This window comes from Opisthocomus hoazin, chromosome 1, assembly GCF_030867145.1.
Source record: "Opisthocomus hoazin isolate bOpiHoa1 chromosome 1, bOpiHoa1.hap1, whole genome shotgun sequence".
Classification (NCBI taxonomy): domain Eukaryota; kingdom Metazoa; phylum Chordata; class Aves; order Opisthocomiformes; family Opisthocomidae; genus Opisthocomus; species Opisthocomus hoazin.
In genome coordinates this window covers 22,535,029-22,558,253 of record NC_134414.1, presented here as the reverse complement: position 1 = coordinate 22,558,253, position 23,225 = coordinate 22,535,029, and the positions used below count along the sequence as shown (strand labels likewise).

At 45.7% G+C, this 23,225-nt stretch overlaps 1 protein-coding gene across 2 annotated transcripts in view; it reads left to right on the top strand.

Annotated features, from left to right (window-relative positions):
- The first annotated feature begins 229 nt into the window (after nucleotides 1-229).
- ARHGAP20 (Rho GTPase activating protein 20) overlaps nucleotides 230-23,225 on the top strand; it is a 69,450-nt gene continuing 46,454 nt past the window's right edge. Inside the window, exons 1-2 of one of the 2 annotated variants that reach the window (XM_075418556.1) lie at nucleotides 230-383; nucleotides 10,401-10,486. In XM_075418556.1, coding sequence (XP_075274671.1) covers nucleotides 285-383; nucleotides 10,401-10,486 — 185 coding nt within the window. In that variant the 5' untranslated portion in view covers nucleotides 230-284. Of the gene's footprint in view, nucleotides 384-10,400; nucleotides 10,487-14,663; nucleotides 14,727-23,225 lie in introns of those variants that run through there. The other variant, XM_075418566.1, reaches the window with a different exon arrangement.

Below are 23,225 nucleotides of genomic sequence, written 5' to 3'. Positions count from 1 at the left end.
GCCCCCGGCCCCGCCGCCCGCGCATGCGCCCCGCGCGCCTCCCCCGCCACCAAGCGGGGCGCGAACAGGAGGGGGGCGTGGTCTGACGGAGGGGCGTCTCCCGGGGGCGGGGGCGTGGCCGCGGGGGCGTGGCGCGGCGCGGCGCGCCCTGTCCATGGTGCGGGCGGCGGCGGCGGCGGCGGCGGCGGCTTCGGCGGCGGCGGCGGCGGCGGCGGCGGCGGCGGCGGCGGCGGGGCGGGTGTCCCCGGTGTCCCCGCGGCCGGAGGGCGGCGGCGCGGGGCTGCATGGACGTGATGTCCCCGCAACAGGAGCACCTCGGGCCGGGCCGCTCGTCCTCGGTGAGCGGCGAGAGCAGGGTCTTCGCCGCCGCCGACAGCAAGAAGGTGAGGCCGCCGCCGGGAGACCCCGCGGGAAAGCGCCTCCTTCCCCGCACCCCGCCCCGGTCCCGCAGCTCCCGGCACTCCGCGGCCCCGTCGCCCCGGGTCCCACACGCCGCCTTCGGCACCGGGGGAAGCTGCCGGGGGGGGGGGAGCTGGGGGTGCGGCGGTGGCCGGCGGAGCTCGGGTGGGTGGCCCCGGGGAGCTGCGGGGGGTTGCCGCGGGGATGTCCCGGGAGGGAAGGGGGGCTGCGGGGTGGGGGTGCGGGGTGGGTGAGGGAGGTGTCCCGGGGAGACGGGAAAGTGTGCTCGGCGGGGCCGAGCGGCTTCGGTGCGTGGGTTTCCCGGGGAGCTGCGTGGATGGGCTGGGGAGACAAGGGGGGGGGTTGCTGCGTGGGTGAGCTGGGGATACCTAAAGGGGGGCTTTGCTGGGTGGATGTCTGGAGGTTTTGCTGGGTGGGCGTCGGAAGGAGCGGGGGTGGGGGGGGGGAGGCTTGAGGAATGGTTATCCAGGGGGACTGAGAGGGTTCTGCTGCCTGGGTGTCTGGGGGGAGCGAAGGAAGGGTTTACTAAAGGTGAGGGGGTTTGCTGGCCGCTCTCGCACGTGCTTTGTGCGAGAGAAATGTAAGAGCAGCTTCCCGAAGAAGCGCCTTGCGGTCCCTAAGTAGATCACAATTGATAGCAGAAGAGCGTCATCCCGTCTTCCAGACGGGTTGTAAAATCTGTTTGATGTCTCGGGTCGCTTCTCAGCATCTGACACAATCAAGTGCAAAATGCTCACTTCTGTGTACAGCCAAGTACTGGTTTCTGCCCTGTGCTTTGCTGTAATGAGCGAGCTGTAATAACCACGTTCTTCCCACTGTGTAAAACGGGAACTCTTTTCTTCTCCATGCTTTATCAAGTGCTATAGTGTTTTTCTGCCGACAGAAGAGCTGGTACCTTCCTGCCTTACCAATTTTGCCTCACAATGACAGTTAAATCTATGCACTGCCTTGTTGTTAGAGGTACACAACACTACTGACTGCCAGATAGGCTGGCAGGATTAGAGTGGCTGGCCAGGTTACCGTGTCCTTTACTAAATCTGTCCACCTGGTGACAGGAGTTTAGGATGCGTGGTAGCAGAGGCTGAGCTTGTGTCCAGTCCTGCTGCTGAGCAGTGGTTGGGGCTTTGCTGGCCGTGGCACAGTGTTGCGGAGAGGAGTTCTGGTCCCTCTCCTCCTGCTGAAGCATCTCTTCGGGCTGGGGAGCAATGCTGTTTCCACGGGACATGTTCACACGTACTGTGTCCCACCAAGGCACGTAGAGCTCCAGCCTGACTGCAGCCCTGGGGACCTCTTCTCATGGCCGCTGCTGCCAATGGTGCAATGGAGAGTGTTTGGCCAAGATTTCTACCAGATTTTGCTGCAGGTAGTACCTGATCGGTTACTGAAGAGGGAGTGTGATACAGCTGGATGAAGTAGTGGAGTACCTTCTGCTGCCTAGGTGGACAAAGTAGTGGAGTAGATACCCTCTCCAAGTACTGCGATCTAATTTGAGATGGCTAAGTGTGCGGCTTTGCTTTTTCTTCTATCTTTTCTTTCATTTTTGCTGACGACAGAGTACCATGTACCTTCCAACCTGGCAGAGCCCTGATGCCAGGCACCCACCTGAAATGAGAAAGGATGCTCCAGTACCGTGAAGATGGACATTTTTTTCCTTACAAGTTCTACTTCATGATTCAGCATTCTGAGGACAAATATTAATGGTAGCACTTGTGTTTCCTATTCCTGCTCCAAAGAGCCCAAAGGAACGCAGACCTTGTTTTTGCCAGCGCTGACAAGGGAGTGGGGATATTACTTTTTACAGACCTTGGCAGCCCTTACGGAATTCCTCAGTGTGGAGGCACATGCGACGGGGGTACAGATGGAAATGCTCCTGCGGAGACGCAGCTTGAGACCTTGGCTGGGCTGTGCAGCATATGGCAGCTTTGCACACCAACACGGGCAGCCACCAACATCTAGCCAACCGCTCAGCTGCTTGTCCGCGGCCGTGGTGCTCCCTTGAGACTACCAGCACGCATCTCTCTCTGCCTATTTCGGGAAGAAGATTCCTACCTTTACGCTTGTGCAGCAGTGGGCTGGACCCAATTTTGTCTGAAGCTGGATCTCAGTGACAGTTTGAATATTTTTTTGGGGTCCTATGGACTCTCTATACACCTCTGTTTTGTATTCCACTCAGTGCCAAAGCAGCATGTTTTTTTACAATACAGAAAGTCTTTCTTACTACTGGGGAGATTACACTGCTTGTATTGATTACGGACGGTTAAATGGAAGAATGTGTTGGCAAGAAATCAGTTTTGATAGAGGTGACACAGCATGTCGGCTGAACAATGCTGTTTCAGATGTGTATTTAACATGAACCATTTTACTTTCTGGCACAAATGCCCCCAAATATGGCATGCTAAGCAACCACTGAACCTTTCTCCCTTTTTATTATTGTGGCTATACCTTTCTCAAATTAGCTGAGATTTGCTGCATTGTTCTGTGGTTATCTGAACTCCTACTTCATCTTCCACTTGGCCGTCAAAACCAAGCTGAAGGATCACATGCTTGATCACATCATAGGACCAAGAGACAGAAAATGTCTAGGACTTTTTTCATGTATTTTGTGTGACCATTTAAGCTATTTTCCTGGAAACACTTCCTTTTCTTTTCTTGACATGCAAAGTGGTTTGAACCGCTAACCTACCTCACAGGCACTGGGGGGTTCTCTCTGTTAAATGCTGACAAGGCATTCAAGACACCCTGCTAAAAGGTGACGTTGAAGTGCAGTGTTTTAGTTAATGCTTTTGGAAAATTCTGGGCTAGATTCCCTCCTCTGCTGGACTTCCTGGAGTCACTGGACTATGCGTGGCTGACCGACAGAGAAGTTTTGTACTGACTGTTTAGTTTAATAACCCATACCAGTAAATTGATGCAACTCTGAAGTGGATTGAAGTAACATGAGTAAGAGTGATTATACTGATAGAGATTATTTCTACAAATTTGTCAAAACAAACTATGCAGCAGGGACGACTTTTATGCCAGTGTAACTGTGTCAGCAGTAGCAGCTGCGGTCATTTAACTGTATTTATAAGTTCCTGGTGTTTCACTTCTCTCTTCTTGAAGGGGCTAGATTCCAATCAACCCTGAAAGTTTCACCCAAGACAATATTTGGTAACACAAAGAGTCACTCTTAGGATTTTTTGCTGCCTCCTTGAAGATTTCAAGTAATTACTTATAGTGTTTTGGAGGCTCAGCAATTTTTAATATTTACTTGTACGATGTGTGCAAAAGAGTAACCATTTTGCACACTAAGAAAAATAGTATTTACAGTTTTGAGACTTGAAATATGGTATCCCATCACCATAAAAATGTGTTTCTTTGTGATTCTGATCACAAGTACAGCAGCAGTTTACTGGAAGAGAAAGAAGCGTTACCGTGTTCCCCAACAGTGTACTAAATGGATAAAATTCAAGCAAATTAACAGCATTGGAAGAGTAAAGGTGGTCATTCATAATCTTCATCCTTTTGTTTGTCTTACTCTGCAAAGATGAACGAAGTATGTATTTGCCATTATATTTGATGATACCTTGAGCTCATGCCCTTATATATATGTTTTTTAACATAAATTTTCTTAAGCAGAGATTTCTTCTTCCTGCAAGTCTCTGTCCTGTTTAGTGTGAACCTGGCTGAGAATCCAGTGGGTTGCTTCCAAAATCACTTGGTAGTGCTGGGAATCTCGGCTGTCCAGCAACACCTCTGGTACTGTTTAGTGAAGTGATGGACAATTCCTGTCATCCCGCAGGCATATTCTGTAGCAATTTTATTTCTGATGAGGACTGAAACAGGCCCCTATTTTAGTGAAGTCATCCGCACAGTTGTTCCTTAGGTTGAAATCACCCTGGCAGGCTGTGCTGGCTTACGGTAACTTACTGTTGTGATGTGCCTCCTGATGCTGCTTTAATTGTGGACTAGGATTAGCAATTCTTCCTCTGCCTGTCCATGAGAGAAACTGAAAATTATGCATAAAACAATGTGTTTGAGTTCGTGAGTTTCCTAGCCTTGTTTGTTTTATTTTGTCCCTCATGGTGGCAGTAGGAAAGAGGGGGACTTGGCAGGTCGTGTGGGATCTAATATCCAAGAACTGCATATATCAAATTATTGCCTGTTTACTTAATGCTGCTTGAAATATCCATGCGGAGTAGGAGGAATCTCCTCTCTGTCATCTGTAAACTGCTCCTGAGAAAGCCTTGCTGTACTGAAACTGAGGCAGAATTGTGTCCATGTGTTAACCTTCCTGCTTTGTGTCAGGCTTGAAAGGAAACTTTGGGCTTCATCAAAACCACGCCAACCAGAGTCACCGGTCTGAGCACTGCAGGCACAGTGCAGCTGACAGTAGGGACCCATAGGTGCAATATTCGATGCTCCTCTCCTCAGCATGTTTAGTAGTCTTCCACATCTCCATCTTTTGATGTAGATGGGTGAGACATTTTGAACACATCCGTATCAGTGCTTCCAAGAATTTGTATCCTTTGGGAGGTAGTTGGTAGAACATTTTTTGCTCTTAGTTTCTTTCATCTGTTTTTCATTCTACTCTGAGATGGCCTTTAGGCTCCATCTTTGCTGTGCTCTCTAGCAGCTGCTGTTTCATGATGATGTGCTTTTGCTTCCACAGTGTTGATAGCTCTTTCCTCTTGTGCCCCTGCAATTGTCTTCTCCTTGGTTATCCATCCAAAAATGGCTTTCTTTTTAGGAAAGTCCTTGTGAGTAAAAGAATTCTGTGGCCATAAACAAAAGCACATAGTTTTGTCACCTTCTCAGCTTTTATGGTAAAGAGCCTCTCTGTGGGACCTAGACATCCCTGCTGCCTGAGCCAGCAGTTCAAATGCAGTCATCTTCTCACCCTGTTTATAAGGGCTCGAGAATGTTATAGGTCAGTATAGGACCGTTTCTTGCCCTGCCAAAGCATAAGAGATTCTTGTTATTTCTGGTATTTTTAGACAACCCTACACTGTGAGTCTAACAAATACTGGATTATAGCATGTAGGAAAAAATTATTTATTGCCTCTCGTAAGTGGCCTGTTCATACAGGGGAAAGAGTGATGCCCAATTGTCCTGGAAAATTAACTGCTAGGTGCTGAGGATTGTTTTGATTTTTTGATTGTCAGGCAGTTAGTTGAACTTTGCCTTATAGTTTTTGGTAAAGGTTTGTGATCTGTGCTTTGGTTCATGTCTAGCTAAACCAGAAATGCGTGCCACAGATATTTTTTGTTTCTCAGACAACAAGAGTGCAGCTTGCATGGGTGAAATCCCTCACGGTTACTAACTTAGATAGTTTTAAAGAGTAGGCTTTATTAAAATCAGACTTCCTTTTATGAGAAAAATAAAGCAGTGAGAGGGAGAGCCTAGCCACCTGAGTGCAATCCTCCGCTCAAGGTATTGGCACATCTGAGGGTTGTCCCTGTCACCCAGTTAAATGACCCAGGCAGACGTCCCAGCCTTGACCCACTTCTGGAGCCAGCCTCTAAATCAGGAGCCTGAAATCCTTTCATCGTTGGGGAGGCTTTTACAAGGGTATCTGCACATTGCTGAGGAGGCATTTCTGCTGCGTTCACCTGTCAGTCAGGAACTGAATAAATTTTTCAACTATTTCATTTATGAATCTCTTGAATAGACATCAGGGAGTATCATTTTCTCATCCTAAGCTCAAACCACTCTCTGAGAAGTCAATTGTTCCCTATGTTACTGAGCTCACAAATTTGAGCCGATGATTAACTCAATTTTCTTTGTCACCTTAGTTTTCTTTTACAGTCAGTGGAGGAAAACAGCACTGCTAGGACAGGACGATCTGTGCCCTAAATGTGTCCTTTTCCCTCTGTTGACTGTCAAAGGAGCGCAGGCCAAACAGCTCAGGTGTGCAAGTCAGAGGCTGGGTGAGGAGAATGCTCCTGCACGTGTGTGACCATCGCATCGCTCAGGCACCATGACCTGGCAGCGCGGGCGGCGTGCTCCCGGGAGTCACAGCACACAGCCCCTGCCTTAACCCACCTGCTCTGACCTCCTACGCCTTGGCAGTAGCTGCAGCGGGGCATCCACTTGTTGCATAGGTTTTCACTTCTCTAGATACTTGTAAAATATTATAAACACTGTGTATCTGTTACTTAAGTTATTTGTCATCACAAAAGAAATAAGAAGTACCATAAATTTTTCATGCATTCTTTATTCAATTCATGCTCTGCTATTCTCTAAGCTTAACATAGTGAAGTGATATACACAACGTACAAGAGAGTGCTTTATCTTCAGTTCAAGTTTTTTTGACGACATGCTGCAGATGCTGCTCTGTATTACTCTTTTCAGAGAACAAGAATTAATATCATAACTTGGCAATATATCAATTTACATAAATTCCATATAATACCATTATCCACTTCAACTGCGAGGCAAAATTAGTTGAATACTGCCAGTCAGGAATAGATTTTTCTTCCAGCCGATGACATGTGAGATACTGTGAAAGTTTTACTGTAATCCTGTAATCCATAGGGGTTCTCATTCCTGAGGAGAGACAGCACATTTTCAGTGATTGTTTGCAAGGTACAGTCCTCAGCGTGGTGGGCTGGTCTGCTCATAAACCACCTACCATCACAGTTTACAAAACAGTGTTTCAGAGTGTAGGTCTGATCATTATCTGGTGTAAATTCATTCTTTTGAAATCTATAGCCCTCGGTCTGTATATACCAGATGAGAAACTGGCCAAATACTAGTGTGTACCACCAGCCCAACAACTGAAAAAGCAAACCTTTTTGTTTTTGTTAAAAAAGCAGTCAGGACGACAACCACCAGAAATGCAGAAAGTATGAAGTTAAACCTGAATCAGAAGGGAGGGGGCTGGAACGCAAGCTTTTGAATGTGAGGAAGGCAAAAATAACTCTAGTTTGTCCTGACTGATACAAGATTATCATCTTTGCATCTGGCACACTGTAAACATTCATTATGGATACTGATTTTATGATACATTTCACATGGGTGTGACTCAGCCAACAAGTATGAGGATTTCTCTCTGTGTTGACCTTTCTAATATTTACATGAAAATGTGGGAGGTTATGATGTGGGACACATGTTGAGAAATGCTTCTCTGTGTCCCACGCTTGGATAATTGGTCATTGCATCTCTTTTTGCTCCCAAACATCTGCTCTCACTACAGCTGTCCAGGATGTATCTCCTCTTCTCCGCATTGCCAGGGTGACATCTTTGCACATGTAAACGTGGTGAAACCGAGGAGAGCAGGCATCTGGGTCCAACTTAGCCAAAACCAAATTTGTCTTCTTCCTTCTCAAAGTAAATCAATTCAAGTCATCATGATACTCACTGATTTTCCCTTCCCAAACTCTGTACATAGCAAAATAAAAACAAAAAACCCCTTTCTGTTTGTAGTCAATGTCTCTGTGTAATGTTTTTATTTGCATACAGCTGACCTGACTCACTTCACTTTTGCTGTGAAAGAAAAATTTCCTTTCCAAATCTCATCAGTGACCTTTTATGTTTTAAGGCTCTTTTTTGTAAGCTTTGCTTAATAGCTTAGGACTGTATTAAGAGGCTGCCCAGAGAGGCTGTGAAATCTCACCCTCGGAGTTAACACAGATCTGGACGGGAGGCAGCCTGGAGCAGCCTGCTGAAATGGGTCCTGCTCTCAGCAGGTCCAGAGAGGCTGGGCCAGAGACCTCCTGGGGTCCCCTCCAACCTGAATTGTTCTGTGACTCTCTGCCAGCCGTCTGAGCTCTTATTGAACTTGCTGTAGTCCTAATCTTCACCTTGGTTGTCAGATATTTAAGTCAAGACTGGAGTCTCACTGCCACAGGCACTAGTCAGTGCTGCTAAACTAAGCATGAAAAAAATTGCCATAGTTAAGAGAGATTTTGAAATGCTGCATTTTTTCAGTGGCTTCCTTTTTAGACCTGAGAAGCCAAAGGATTTAAGATCTCTGTGAAAACGTAACCAAACCTCCACTGCATTCTCAGGAGCTGGGATGCTCTAGTTGGAACCACCCCCTGGAAGCCACCTGCTCAATAATCAGATTTGCAGTGAATTTCAAGTTGGGAGCTGATGCTTTATATAAACTCTTGCAAAAAATTTGGGTTGGGGGAAATCTGTGGCTTGTCTTCTGTAGGACGTTAGACTCCATTGCTACACAGATCTTTTTTTGCCTTCATATTTGTAGTTATGCTATTTTTAGAATGCTAACAGCTTCTCAGATTTGCTAGCAGTAAACCAAACTTATTCCATTCACCAGAAAAATTTAGCAAAGCAAAAAAACCAACAAAAATGGGCATCTATGTTGTTAGTAATCTATTAAGTTTATCTATTAATCCAGTTGTTTTCTGATCGGATAGAAGACAGCTAAATGTTCCCAGGCTTAATTTATCAGTCTTGAGAAGGTTATTTTTTGATGAAAGAAAGAGGGAGGAGAGAATAATTTTTAAAGGTGAATTGAAATTACACAGTTGAATTTACAACAATTGTGGCACAATAGGTGTAACTGAGCATCTGACAAAACAAACAAGTGTGGTCTGCATAAATAAAGGGGGAACCTAAAAATGACACGATAATAAATGCACTGCAATGAGTAAAAGAAACACTTGTCAAAAACAAGTAAAGCACGTAGTACGGTAGAATTTCATTTCTCCAAGGGGAGCACGCTGTGCACCTGCCCAAACAAAATGTGTGCCACATCCAGCACATACATTGGCAGAGGAATCAGTTGTTCCCTGACATATCTGTTCTTGGTAGTCAGTGGTTATTTTTGGTATAAAGGAAGAAAGTCTTGCTTTGTGATTAGCTGAGAACAGAGACTTCACGACTGTCAAAGGCTGACCTGTTTGTGTGCTCTCGGCAGTTACCAGGCTGGTGCAAGGGACCGCTCCAGCATTGGAAACTGTCCTGCCAGGGTCTCAGGAGGAGTTCAGCACTGATCCTTTTGTTCGTCAGTTTATTCTGAAAACTATTTGAGCTAAATAAGGTAACAACAACCACTCTTCGGGTGTAGGGTCGATGAGAGGAGAGGTCATGCACCTTGGCAGCAGGCTGCACAACCGGTTGTAGAGAGCAGCTCCAAAGTTAGATCCAGGACTCCTTAGTCCTGGTTCTGGCTGTGTTCAGGGAAGTGTGTGGTTTTATCTCCTGTGGGTGCTTTTGAAAATATTCACCTCTGGGGAAAACAGTGTTGTTTATTTTCTCAGTATTTTTATTGTAGTATTCAACTTCACTCGACGGGAATCCATGCTCCCTTGACAGCTACTGACAGTTTCTTCTCTTCCCTAAGCTTTGTCTCTTTCTTTTTTTCTGCTGCATTCTCTGTCTTCGAGTTTCTCCTTTTTCCCATTCCCTTTCTAGTTCTGTGCTAGGAACTGCCCTGCCTTTCATGTTCCTATTTTGTCCCATAAATAATCAGGAATGAAAAAAATGTCATTATTGACTACCAAGAGACAAGACATAGTGCTCCAGCTAGATTAGGAGAGAAGGAAAATGCACTCACCTCTAAAGATTTGGAAAATAAAGGTAGCCCAATGTAGCACGTAAGGTTAGGTGGGTAGAATCCAAACCTTAATTTATGGTAAATATCTGACCTGACACAGAGATGTATCCCGCATTTGAAATTTGAGTCACCATCTGGATAGCTGATAAATTTAAAGTACAATAGATTATTAAGGGACAAAAAGAGTTTGAGGACAAGCTCTTGGTGTTTACTTCGTGTGTGCAGTGTACCTCAGGCATCTGTGTATAGACGCTAATTATCGCCTTTTCTTTATCACTGATTTTCCATTCGTGCTCCTGTTTTTCTCAGTATGTGATGTTTTACAACCATTTTCCTCTTCTAGGGTTGTTGGTGGCAATAACTCAGACTTTTTCACATGGTCTGAAATTGGAGCCTGGCTGCGACAATTCTGTACACATGCAGTTCTTGTTCTGAATCTCACCTATGATTTCATTTTGTTTCTCTTTCCAATCAGAAAATGAAGAGTTTGGCCCAAAGACGCCAGTCTGCACCATCTTTGATCTTTGTCAAAGCACTTCACAGATCTCGATCGGTCTCAAGGTGAGTTTTGCTGGCTGTAGTGTTTTGCAGTTTCTCAGCCCAAAACTTGAGAGGTTTTTGAGCTATTGTCAACACCAGGTTGGCAACCATTGTTCAGGCTGCTTGGTAGCTGCACAACTATAAAGCCTGCTGAGAAATGGGAGAGACCCAGCCCAGGTGCCAGCTGATCTCCTAGAGAGGGTTTCCCCAGTGCTGCCGCACTGAGCTGTTCATACCCAACTGGGCAAGCAGAGCTGCCCCCCAGTTTGCAACCAGGCATGCAACATTCGAGCGGCTCAGTTCTAATTAATTTGTGGCTGGCTATGATTGCCTGCTGGGGAGACGGCATAGGCAGAAGATGAATGTTCCCTACATTTTTCCTTGCACACTTATGCAGTGCCAGGCGTAACGCGGGAGTGGTTATCGTGGGAAATAAGCTGGAAAGTTGGGCAGAAAGGAACCTGATGAGGTTCAACAAAGCCAAATGCAGGGTCCTGCACCTGGGGAGGAACAACCCCATGCACCAGTACAGGCTTGGGGCGGACCTGCTGGAGAGCAGCTCTGTGGAGAGGGACCTGGGTGTCCTGGTGGATGACAGGTTGACCATGAGCCAGCAGTGTGCCCTGGCTGCCAAGAAGGCCAATGGGATCCTGGGATGCATTAGGAGGAGTGTGGCCAGTAGGTCGAGGGAGGTTCTCCTCCCCCTCTACACTGCCTTAGTGAGGCCTCATCTAGAGTACTGTGTCCAGTTCTGGGCTCCCCACTTCAAGAAAGATGAGGAGCTGCTGTAGAGTGTCCAGTGGAGGGCTACAAGGATGGTGAGGGGACTAGAGCATCTCTCCTGCGAGGAAAGGCTGAGGGAGCTGGGCTTGTTCAGCCTGAAGAAGAGAAGGCTGAGAGGAGACCTAATAAATGCTTATAAATATCTGAAGGGTGGGTGTCAGGAGGATGGGGCCAAACTCTTTTCAGTGGTGCCCAGCGACAGGACAAGGGGCAACGGGCACAAAATGAAGCACAGGAAGTTCCAACTGAACACGAGGAAGAACTTCTTCCCTCTGAGGGTGACAGAGAACTGGAACAGGCTGCCCAGGGAGGTTGTGGAGTCTCCTTCTCTGGAGATATTCAAGATCCACCTGGACAAGGCCCTGTGCAGCCTGCTGTAGGTGACCCTGCTTTGTCAGGGGGGTTGGACTAGATGACCCACAGAGGTCCTTTCCAACCCCGAACATTCTGGGATTCTGGGATTCTGGGATTGTACAGTTTAATTTGAGCTAAGTCTCCGTCAGGGACCGCTGTGTGCTGCAGTCTGTCCGGGGCTCTGGAAGCACCTGCTGGTTTAGGACAATGCTGTCTGTGGGCCAGGGTCTAGTGGTCACAGCCTGCTCCTGTCCAGCATTAGCAGCTTGTGGGGCAGAGTATGGGGGTGCATGTGGGTGTGAAGCGTTCAGTATTTTTTGTCTTCATCTTCTGCCAGGATCAGCCATTCCTCCTCCCTTCCTACCCTGGAGTAAAGCTGCCATAGAAATGGGAGTTTCTGTGGAGCTAGTCCACTGTCCAGTCCCAGCCCTGACCCGCCATTTGAACCACTCTGCGTACATAACTTTTGTCTTCCTGCACTACAGTTCATTAGACTTTAAACTTATAAAACAGAAGTGTTTATCGAGAAGTGAACCATCTGGTAGGCTGTTAATGCTTCCAGCTGTGTAGAGCTCTTTATGAAGAGACATTATTGAGGGAAATTAAAGTACAGCTTTGTAAGAAATATTTTTTCCTACTCTGTGGTGTGTTAAGTAATCAGTATGTGAGCTTTGGAAAGTTTTTTGTGTTTGATCTAACTAATACCTGGTTTCATGTTTGTCATCATGGAGAATTCCACAGTATTTCAGAAACCCATGAAAGTATTCTGTGAAAACATCAGCGTTGAAAAATAGGAAAGAAAATGAGTTGAAACTGCTTGCAGGTCTTTTTGCTGGCTATGACATGAAAAAGGAAACTTAGAAATGAATTCCTAAAGGCGTTTGCACCTTTTTGTGTAGTCTAGTGGCCTGAACCTTGGACTGAGAGCCAGCAACATGTGTTCTGGTTCTGGCTGTAAAATTTCTTCAGTGGCCTCTCTCTGACTTTGTTTCCAAGTCGTTAAAATAAGAGGAATGGGTATTTTGTAACCCCTTAGTGAGAATACTGATATTGTGTAGATTGTCTGTACTACCATATTTATTCTTCGTTTATTGTTATTTCTTTGTTGTATTTGTAGCTATGTTCATAACTGTGATGCACCTTTTGGGCATAGATGACACATTCGTAACTGAGGTTGTGAAGCTAGAGACAGACTGTTACTGTGGGGAATAGCAATAACTGGAGAGTACGGGGGACAAGAGATAAGATGTCTCAGCCCTTGGACTTTAGGGTTTCCTGCAGTTTATACACCTGTGTTCATAATGTCTTCCCTTCAAGCTGTCTTAAGACTTGCTCCTTGATATCTTTTTTTCTTGCTATTGCCTGCTCTGTAAGTATCAGAAATTGGACATAGCTGGAGAGCCAGAGTGGGGTGATACTCAGCATGTACATTTTCACCTAAGAATTTTATGCTTTCTTAAGTGTAAATATGTCTTGCTTCTATAGCTTGGATCAGAATTATTTCCAGATCTGGTATGTGGAAGGATTTTTCTGTAAGACCAGGTGGCAGACACTATAGTGAAGAGGACTGAAGATAGGGAAACGTTGCCATGCTGTGCAGCGAGGGCGATGCTTCACCTAGCTGATGGACCCTGCCGCCTTCACAACTGATGGGTGCTGCCTCAGCGCTGTCTGTCCTCTGCTGGTGGCGTGCAACGATTTATCTGCTCCTGTTGTTTTGCGCTGAAGTCTGTGGCCATAGTGAGAGGTACAGAGTGAAATCTGAGGATCCTGGAGACACAGCAGGTGATTTTGTGTCTTCATAGTCTATCAGTTAGAGGGTAACACTTCGGATGGTGTTTAACATTGGTCACAGGAGCAGTAATTCTCCCTTGTGCCTGACTTGCTTGTTTGGCTGTGCAAAACACATTCCTCTTCATCACCAAGCTGATGGATGCTTTTCAACTTTCCACTCTCTTTGTAGTGTAAATGCTTAATTTGTGTGCTTTCTCCTAAGGTGAGCTGAAGAGCAATAAAATGACTTCTCATGTTTTCTGATCTCCTCCAAATGTTTTACTTCAGACCTGTCTCAGCTCTTAGTTCACCGTCTTGTAGACACAGCCAGCCTGCAAATATCCATTATTCTCGTCTGACAGTGGACCTTAATACTGGGACTCTGTAACACTTACTTGTTAATGGTTGATTAATGACTTGTAGGTAATAAAGTTCCTATCTGAAGTTAGCAAACATCTGTGAGGGATTTATATGAATCCTCTCACCTCAGCAGCTGGCTCACCTCAATATTTGTTGAAATTAATGAACAAGTGCAAAGTTTAAAAGGGCAGGAAATACTTAGAAGCACAAGTCAGTTTGTATTTTTATACCACTTCATATGTCAGGTGTCCTTGGTTTATATACAGGGCACTTTCATAAAATGCGGTGGCACCCATTTTGGACAGACTTACTTTGGGACATTTTAAAATTTATATTTATTCAAAGAAACCATTGTGACATCAGGAGATGGCTGTTTAGCATTCAGAGGATCAAGGTTTTTTTGTGGTAGTGGTGGTGCAGCTGTGATGGCACAAGGATATAAGCGAGGCAAGATGATCTAGCTGGAAAAAGCAGATACTTGTTTGTGCCATTGTCCTCTTCTTCAGTCCTGAAAGAGAAGCAGATCTGAAGGTGTTGTGTTCTTAGAAGCTTGTCTTCTTTTTCTGCAGCTATATCATTTGGTTTAATGAAAGCTAAGCTTACCTTACAAATCTTGCCTTGCCATGTCAGTTGTACAAAATGAGTTACAAGATATTTTGCCTACAGAAGAATTCTGGGATGTCTGTATGGCATGGTGGTGCACAGATGTGCAACCACACCGTAATCCATGGCTCACTTGACTGCAACTGCAGGCAGCAGAGGAATATAGTAAACAGTACAGATATTATAGTGGAATTTGGGGCCTTACTTCCAAGAGATGAAAATATGCAGACTATTCATTGTCTCCTGTTCTTGCTTCTCTTTCTTTTTTCTGTAGTTTCTCTTTCCTTATAAAATAGTGATGAATAGGCGTATAAAGACTGTTCAGCATCATCAGATGTCCTCCTTGGAAGCAGCTTGAGCAAAGTTATCCCAGAAATACATTGGAAAAGTAAGCTTTTGATATTTTTCTTGGCTGATACTCAGATGCAGGAAAAAGAAGTTTGATTGTTGACTCCATTAATGTGTATGAAATCAGCAAAGGATTCAGGTTAGTTATACTTGGCCCTGGAGCTGTTCCACAGTTGTAATTTTCCTCTTACTTTTTCTTGGTGTCCTTTAATGAAAACTGCACAACTTACTTAATGATACACTTCAGTGCAACACAAATTATGGGCTTGAAATAGAAATGGCTGAGGCCTGGATTTAAGCATCAGGTCTTGTAATCTCAGAATAATTGACCTAGTATGGTAAAGACTGGTTTCAGGCTAGATTTTCAACCTTCATTTTGCTGTCCCTCTAAACAGTTTTCGCATGTGACAAAGCCCAAGCTACCAAGTTTCTGCTCTGCGTTGGTGGACTTCTGCTGCCATCTCAGATTCTTCACAGGGACAGAGAATTTCTGCACTCAGTCGCTGGCAGATTCCCCTTTCCTAATGCACGCCCCATCAGATCTTTGAAAGTGGTATTTTTACATGCTGAAACTTATTAATAGAATTTCACAATTTCTGAGTCTGCATGACCATTTATAGATATGCATCTCTACACACTAAAGATTTTAAAGTATCTGTAATGAAACTGATCTTTATTACAGCGTGCAGGGTGTTTATGATGTTATTTTGGTGTAAGCTAGAAGCAGGGGCTGTTTTAAAAAAAATTAACCATAATTTTTTAAAGATTTTATGAAGAAGTATGTAAAGAACCTGGAAAGGAAGTACCTAAAAAGTCACTCCCACCCAATTTTATTATGTGGATTTTATGGCTGAAGAAGTTAAAGGTAAAAACTGAGTGATTTCACAAGTTTCTGAAGTGTTTTTTCCCTTCTGTACATGGAAGCAGTGTGGTGCCATTCTCGGAGAGGCTGCTCTTCCTTCTCCCAACGCACAGTAAGTGATTCTGGCATGTTATCTTCCAGGGGTCCCGTGCCAAATGCTAAATATCCCAGATAACGAAGATCATATGTGTAATCTAGTAATACATTCCACTTGGCGCTAGTCAAATACAGAGTGTTCCCAAAGTCTTGGACATTGTGTTTTCAAGGTTTTAGTCAGAAGATATGTGGATGATCCAAGCTATGTGACTAGATGAAGACAAAAATAGAGACTTTTAATAAATGTAAATTGCCAGAAGGCCTTAACTGTCTCTTTTTCACAGGGAAGATGAGCATTTGGGCGGGGAGAAAGGGAATAAAAGTTCATTGCAAGTAACTAACTTGTTAAGTGGGTATTTCAGTTGTAATAATTTTACTCATTCTTCACTCGTTTCCATGGTAGCGAATAATTTTGCCTAGCAAAATAATCTCTGTGAGGCGCGTTTGGCTGGCGAGGCTCGGCACCTCAGCACGGTACGGGGGCATCGAGAGGGAGCGCCTGCCACCCTGTCACACCCCACATTTTATTTACTGGCTGTCGCAGGACAAGGCCTTTATGGACAGGTACACGCCGAACAGCCGCTGTCCCCTTGGCCATTGTGGTGGAGGCGGGCGTTGCTCTCACGCAGTCCCCCGGGCACCATGACAGCATTTTTTGGAGTGCGGAGCGGGGATGGCACCCACCTGGCTGAGGCCACCCTGCTGCTGGGACCCCTGTCCCCATGGGTCACCATGGCAAAACCTGTCAGACAGATGGTGGGACCCTTGGCCAGGGCCGCCATAGCCTGGCCGATCGATGGTGCCCTTGCTGGTGGCAGGTGGGGCATGGCCTGGAGCCACCCCGCGCACGGCACAGCCCTGGGACGGTGAGAGACAGATGGCTCATCGTGGCTAAACATGAGGGGCTTTGAGAGACAAAGGCTGCCGTAACATGTGTGCCCATTTCTGTGTGCCTTGCGCGTGGGGTCAGTGAGGGGTTTTGCCTCCGAAGCCGCCGCACGCCACCAGTGCTGGTGCTGTGGGGAGAGATGGGCTCAGAAGCAGGACGGGGGTATCATGGCCGGATGCTGTCCCAGGCTCCTTCCGCTTCCAGTGCAGGTGTTGCGGTTTGGGTGGGAGCGGGTTCCCTCGGAGGCTGCAGAAGGGAGGTGAGGGGACAGGACGATGAGGCAACAGGTCACTTTGAAACCGGCGCTGTGGGGAAACCGGCGCTGTGGGCAGCAGGGGACGATTTACAGTGCTTGAGGCGAGCCACAGCCCTGCCTGGGGGTTGCTCCCTGGCGTGGCCCTCACCTGCCGCCCCATGGCTCGGGTGGTGGGGGGGAATGGTGGCTGAAACATCTCTAACGCTTCCCCCTTTGACCACCCAAATGGCGCAGTCACAAGAGATGAGGGCTCTGAAATGCCATCGTTCGCCGGGAGGAAGAGGCGTGCTGGGGAAGGGAGCCCTTGCAAGGCAGTCTTTCTGCGGGCACAGGGCTGGTGGGTTTTTTGGGAAGCACAAGGGTTGTCGCTATTGTCCGAGTGGTTCCTCCCAGGGAATGTCAAAGTGGCAGCACCCCAGGGGCAGCCCTGTGTCCTCCGCTCCTCACCTCACAGTCCTTTGTCTGAGAGACTCCAATATACTCAAGAACACAGAAGAAAGAACCATTTTATGAAAGAAAGGAAGAAAAAGGGCAAAATCCCACAGAGTTTCCCAGCGTGGGGGATTAAGTACAGGCACTGCTCATGTTATCTTGACTTGTGACGTTTCATAGCTTTTTCCATAAAGCTCCAGCTCCAGGAGTCATGTGGTTATAAGAATCACAGTTTCGTTAGAAATCAAGTTTCTAGTCATGAAGATGGAGGGAAAATCCTGATCCTAAGGGCTCAGTCAGCAAAGCAAATGAATAGTTATTTGCTTCTGGGTTTAATTTTCAGATTATTTAGCTCAGTCTCAAAAGTTCTGATCAGGATTTTTTGTGAGATTTTTCCATTTCATGAAAGGTTTTCACGCTTTAACAGTTTATGCTTAATCTGAATGGGCAGAAATCTCTGTTTGAGAACTTCCCCAGACTTCTCCCCTCAGTATGTCATGTTTGCCTATGTAAAGTAAGGACACATGAATTTCTAGAAAAATAGCAATTTTTAAAAAAAACACCAAACCACTGTTTTGTATCAAATTGCTCTTCCTTTTTAATGGGATTGCACATAATTAAAATAACTGGCGATGATTTTGTACAAGTTGTCATTTTTATAGTATTTATAATTCATGCTTGATTTAAGCTAATTATGACACTGGAGTATTGTTTCCTTAAACCATGTGCTTGAACGCAGAAGTTATTTTTGTGTAGTAATAGCTGGGGATAAAATTTTATTAACTGTTAACAAGGAACAAAGTGAACTTTCTGAGGCCTCAAATGGCCTTTTAGCTCAAAGATTGGCATTCCTGTCCCCCCGCTGTGCTTTTTCTGTTTTTTTTTGGTGTGTGAGCATGTGTGTGTGTGTGTGCATGTGTTTGTTTTTGATAAAACCCATCAGTTCTTCATTTATGACATACAAACTGGCTTACAGCAATGTTTGTACATCTGGAGATCGAAAAGAACTGCGGCTCTCGGAGATATGCTGCCTTTTTTATTGAAAGGGCTAGAGGTAACAAGCAGGAAGGCGTGGAGGCAGGGTTTTGGAGGGATTGGAGTTTAAATGAGGGATTAATGTTACAATGAATGACTGATAGTTTAACACGAGCACTTCAAGCCAATTCCCCTTTGGACAGAGTTGTGACAGTTTTAAGACAAGACAGTGAGGGGCACTGCTCATCGGGGTGAGCACAAGGCTCTGCTTGTCCAGATGTCTCACTCTCCACATGTGCTTTTGGCTGCAGCCCGTTTTGGGGGCTTTTTGGATTAGGCCTTGAGGTCTGGCAGAATGCAGCTGTTCAGCCATTGTGTATCCCTGATTTTAGACAATAAAATCTCTGCCAAATGACAGTCTGGCCAAGGAGTTTGGGCAGCGGCATACCTGAGGAAATCACAGACAGACTTCCTCAGACTGCTTTGCAATCGTTTATCTTGTGTAAACAAGCAAAAAGCCTCTAATGATGTGCAGGCTGATGTGCAGCCTCTGGTGCTCTCACCTCTGACAGGGGCCAGAATTAAATACGCATTGAACTCTCCTTCTGGCTGATACGACATCGCTTCTGCTGGTCCAGTTCCTTCCTCATGGTGCACAAAACTGCTGATGAGGAGTTTTTAATCACACCACGGGAGTAACAGTCTCTCTTTAGATTTCTATCGGTGCCCATGTCTTAAGTGTTTGAGTACCAGGAGCTAGATTCAATAAAGGATAATAAGCCTGAAGGGCAAGACATGGTAATAATTTAGGTACCTGAATCTGAAATCATGACTTAGAAAACATTGTCTTGGTGGCTGCCTGACCTCCCAAATCCCTCTGTTCCTTAGGTACTCTCCTACTGACCAAAGAGCTCCCCAAACACCTGGAGCTTTGCTTTTGCACATTCCAGTACAGCATGGCCGCTGGCAGCACTGGACAGGTCTGTGTCAAAGGACTGAATACTGCTTCAGGAGAGGCTCCTGAGAAGCTCCATCCACTAGTCCACAGACCCTATTTAATCTGCCCGGGCAAGAGCAAAGCCCTCACCAAAGCAGTTGTAGATGTTGCTGTCTTTTAAACCTCTGGCCCAGTCCACTTTTCTGGAGGTTTTTTTAATAATTTTTAATAATAACCAAGGTTTGTGCCATCTAGCAAGCTTCATGTAAGCTCTGCTCCTTAAGCAGGTCCCCACAGACCACCACTGCTCTTTGTGAAACTGCTGGCCTCGAAGCTGGTGTACTTTCTATGGATCACCCAGGTTCAGCTCTCTGCCACCTTAGGCAATTCATCTTCTGTTTCCGAGAAGTGATGTTATTACTAAAGCAGAGGGTAGTTGGAGGAAGTGGAAATTATCCTTCTCCCTGCCGCAGCTGAAGGTGGGCCACTGTGCAGAAGGACATGCAATGTTCCTGGGACGAAAAATCTTACAGTCACAGGAGCAAGCCTGACTCTGTAGATGAATGGTAAAAGCACTTACCTGGGAGGAGAAAGGCCTACATCTCTTCCGAGGGTTATTTTTGCATATCACCCACTGACACATCCATGTTCAGCCTGTCCTGTCCCCTAGCTGAAACTGTTTACGACTACTAAGATGAGTGTGCTGGTTTGGATCGATGTGCACTCTGTAGGAAGCCTGTGCACTGAACACTGCATTCAGTGGGAGCAGGTATCTAAGTACCTCTAGGTGCATCCTAGATCTTCATGGCAGGATTATGCAGAAAATGCAGAAAAAAATGGTAAGGACCTTCACCTGAATAAATAAGCAGAGCTGAGGTGTTTTTTATCCACCTTCCTTCCCTCGCTTCCGTTCTGCATTTTGTTCCGGTAGTAAAACTGTAGCCAGTATTTTGCAAGGCATCTCATTTGTCAGAGCTCCTCCAGAAACACACTCAGTTGCTGAATCCTTCCAAATAAGCAACCGCACACATGTTCCCCTCAGTTTTGCTGCCCAAGCGCGGGACAGGTCTCCTGGTGGGCTGCATGTCATGTGTGACATGCATTTCTACAAGGAGGTCGCTAATCAGAAATGGACAAGCTCTTCTGGTTTATCAAAGGCTCAAATAAACCTGGGGAAAAACGTCATCATGGGAAAGGCTCTTGCGTTTCCCCCTTCTCCAGGTTGCTGCTCTTTGCAGGTAACTGACCTGTGCCTGCATCTCCCTTACGTAATTACCGTCAGGTGCAGGGATGTGGGGAATCCTCTAACAGCTTTTTTCCCCCTCTCAGATCACTGGTGGAGTAGAAACCTCTGACTAACCTGCTGGAGTAGCTATGCGAAAAACTCTGCGAATATCTGGGCAATTAGTTAGAGGAGAGCAAACAGGTGTGTGTGGCTGCAACGGATTTGTCTGATGGCTGTTCATAAGGAATCTGGGTCATTACACTTGCAATGGCTGGTGGCGGCAGGCATATCAAGTAATCTGTTCACTGTAATAGGATAATTCCTGTGCTGTAGTACTAGTATCAAAATACGGTTTAAAACCCTTGAGGCAAACCAAAGCCAGATTTGTTCCTGTTACAGCTGGGACAGGTGCAGTGAAGTGACAATCCCATCTTCCATGCAGCACCCATATCGGTCGTCCCTCGTAGGAAAGCGGTCCTTAAAAACTTAAGCCAGTACAGTGGAGCTTTGTGGAGTTCACCCCACAGTGTCCCACAGTTGTGAGGATACAGGCAAGGCTGGGCAGCGGCGGCTTCAATGAGAGCTGCAGCTTGCGGGAGGATAAAGTGCCGTGAAGGGCTTATCTGTTCAAGGCAGTACTTGCAGCTATTTATAGGCCACTTTGTATGCGATTACTTTGTTTGTAATCAGCAAGTTTTCTCCTGAAAAAGGACAATCAAGGAACAGCAGCTGGTGGATTCCAGGTTTGTTTTACCTGGCCACATATTTGAAGTCTTGCACTGTTTTGAATGTATTTGTTTTTCTTAAAATTGGTTGCTGCCTGACTGCAGACTCTACCCAGGTGGCACAAGCAGAGGCAGGGAAGAGCCTAGCTGAATTACTGCTTGAAGAACGGGAAAATCAGAGGCTAAAGAGGAATGACTGTTGAGCAATGAGACTTTGAGAGACCATGAGTGGCCCTCCCCTAGTATTCCTTGTTAATTGTGTGAGGTGACTGACAGGCAACAAACCTAGTCACCTAGAAAATGCTGTGTTTCCCTGTTAAAAGGACACGGTCAGACAAGTGCCTTATTCTGGCTCATCTACAGCCTGTGTAACATGTAACTGCAGACGATGGGGTAGGCAGATACTCACACATGGGCTCACTGACAGCCGTACATAATGGTCCAGAAGGGATTTCTAAAGATGCCCACACCAATCTTTTCTCATGTGCACCTCAACTTGAAATAACCTGTTTCTGAGGAGGTTTGCAGCATGTCCTGGCTATTTTTGGTAGCCCAGAATTCCTGGCTATTACGTGACCTGCACTGAACTCTTGTGATACAGTTTGCAGGAAGATATTTTAAACACCCATTTGAAGGAAAGGTTAGCTTCATCTGTGAGGTGACTCAAAATCAATGGAGTTGAGCAAGGCTTTGAAATGTCCCAGTCGTGATGAAGTGGGATGAAATGTCCCAATTGTGATTGCTGCTGCCCAAAAAAATGAAGCTAGGACAGAAACCTTATCAGTTCAGGCTACTAAAATAGTACTGGATCCTCCTAGGGGAACATGGGTGAAACCGAGATGCCAGTGTACTCCCCTGTATGCCTCCTTGGAAAGGGTAGGAAGGAAGGAGCTGGGCTGGAAGTGGCAAAGGTGGCCTGTTCCTCCAGAGTTCTTGTAGGCCGCAAGAAGCTCTAAAAAGCACAGACAGCCTTGGTGCAGAACTGCAGTGCTGGGGTGTTAAATGGCCTTTTCTTTGCCCTCTGTTCATCCCATTTTTTTCCTCGCCCCCCATCACTTTTTTCATGACTTTTTTTTTCATCTGGACAATGAAATCTTTGTCTGGGTAGACAATGCCTGGAGTGGCATTTCTCTGGTGCAACTGGAATGGGAGAGTAAAGCAAGGTGATGCTACTGTGTCACTCAGTAAAAATGAGTGGGAACCGCAGTGGGGAACAGAGGATCAATTCTTCCAAAGGCCAAAAAAGATTTTGTTGACTTCTACACGTGAATATGTTCTCTCCCAAACTTCTCCCCTCCTCAGGGAGGCTTGGACCAAAACCCCTTGGTCATGTTGATTGCTAGCAGAGCCATATAGCAGGACTGGAGGACACCCACGCTGCAAAAGCTTTTCAATAGGATTTAAATAACTTGCACTAAATTCTTTTCTAGTGGAAATAGGCAAAATATGACCGAAATGTGTGGCACTAATTTATATCAATAGAGAATGTTGCCCTTGTGCTAAATTTTCAGAGTAAACACCTTGCAGCTGTTTGTTAAAATAAAACAAAAAACCTTGGAAGCAAACCAAACCACAGGCGTGTTTCCTGTCTCCAGCCACCACACTGTAGTACATATTTGCTCTGCAGAGAATATTGTCCTTTTGGCTGCGTAGAAATTACTTAAGTGCAGCTCGTTTTCAGTTAAGCTGCCAAGCTTCCATCCTGAAATGCATGAGGATTTTTTTTTTAACGGTGCATTTTACCCTACAGCTATGTGATATTTTACTGCAAGTCTTAATGGTTTACTGATTTTTGGGAGACTACAGAAAACTAATACAGTTATGTGCCTCGACACCTTGAACATTTAGTGTAAACCACATTATTCATCATAATAATTTTTGTTATCTTTAATAAGATTTTGACATCGTGCAAAGATGATTTCAGATACTTACAAAACAACTTTTAGAATCCTAGAATTATTTAAGTTGGAACATTTTCTCAACATATTTTGAGTTAAAATGTGTACGCTGAGTTTTAGAAGCAGAGAAGTGGTACCTGATTTCCTACATATGAGGCAGCCCTGATTTCTGACCTCAAATATCAAATTTATCTATTTATCTGAGCAAAACTTGCTCCCAACCTCTATTAATATTCATCTTCAT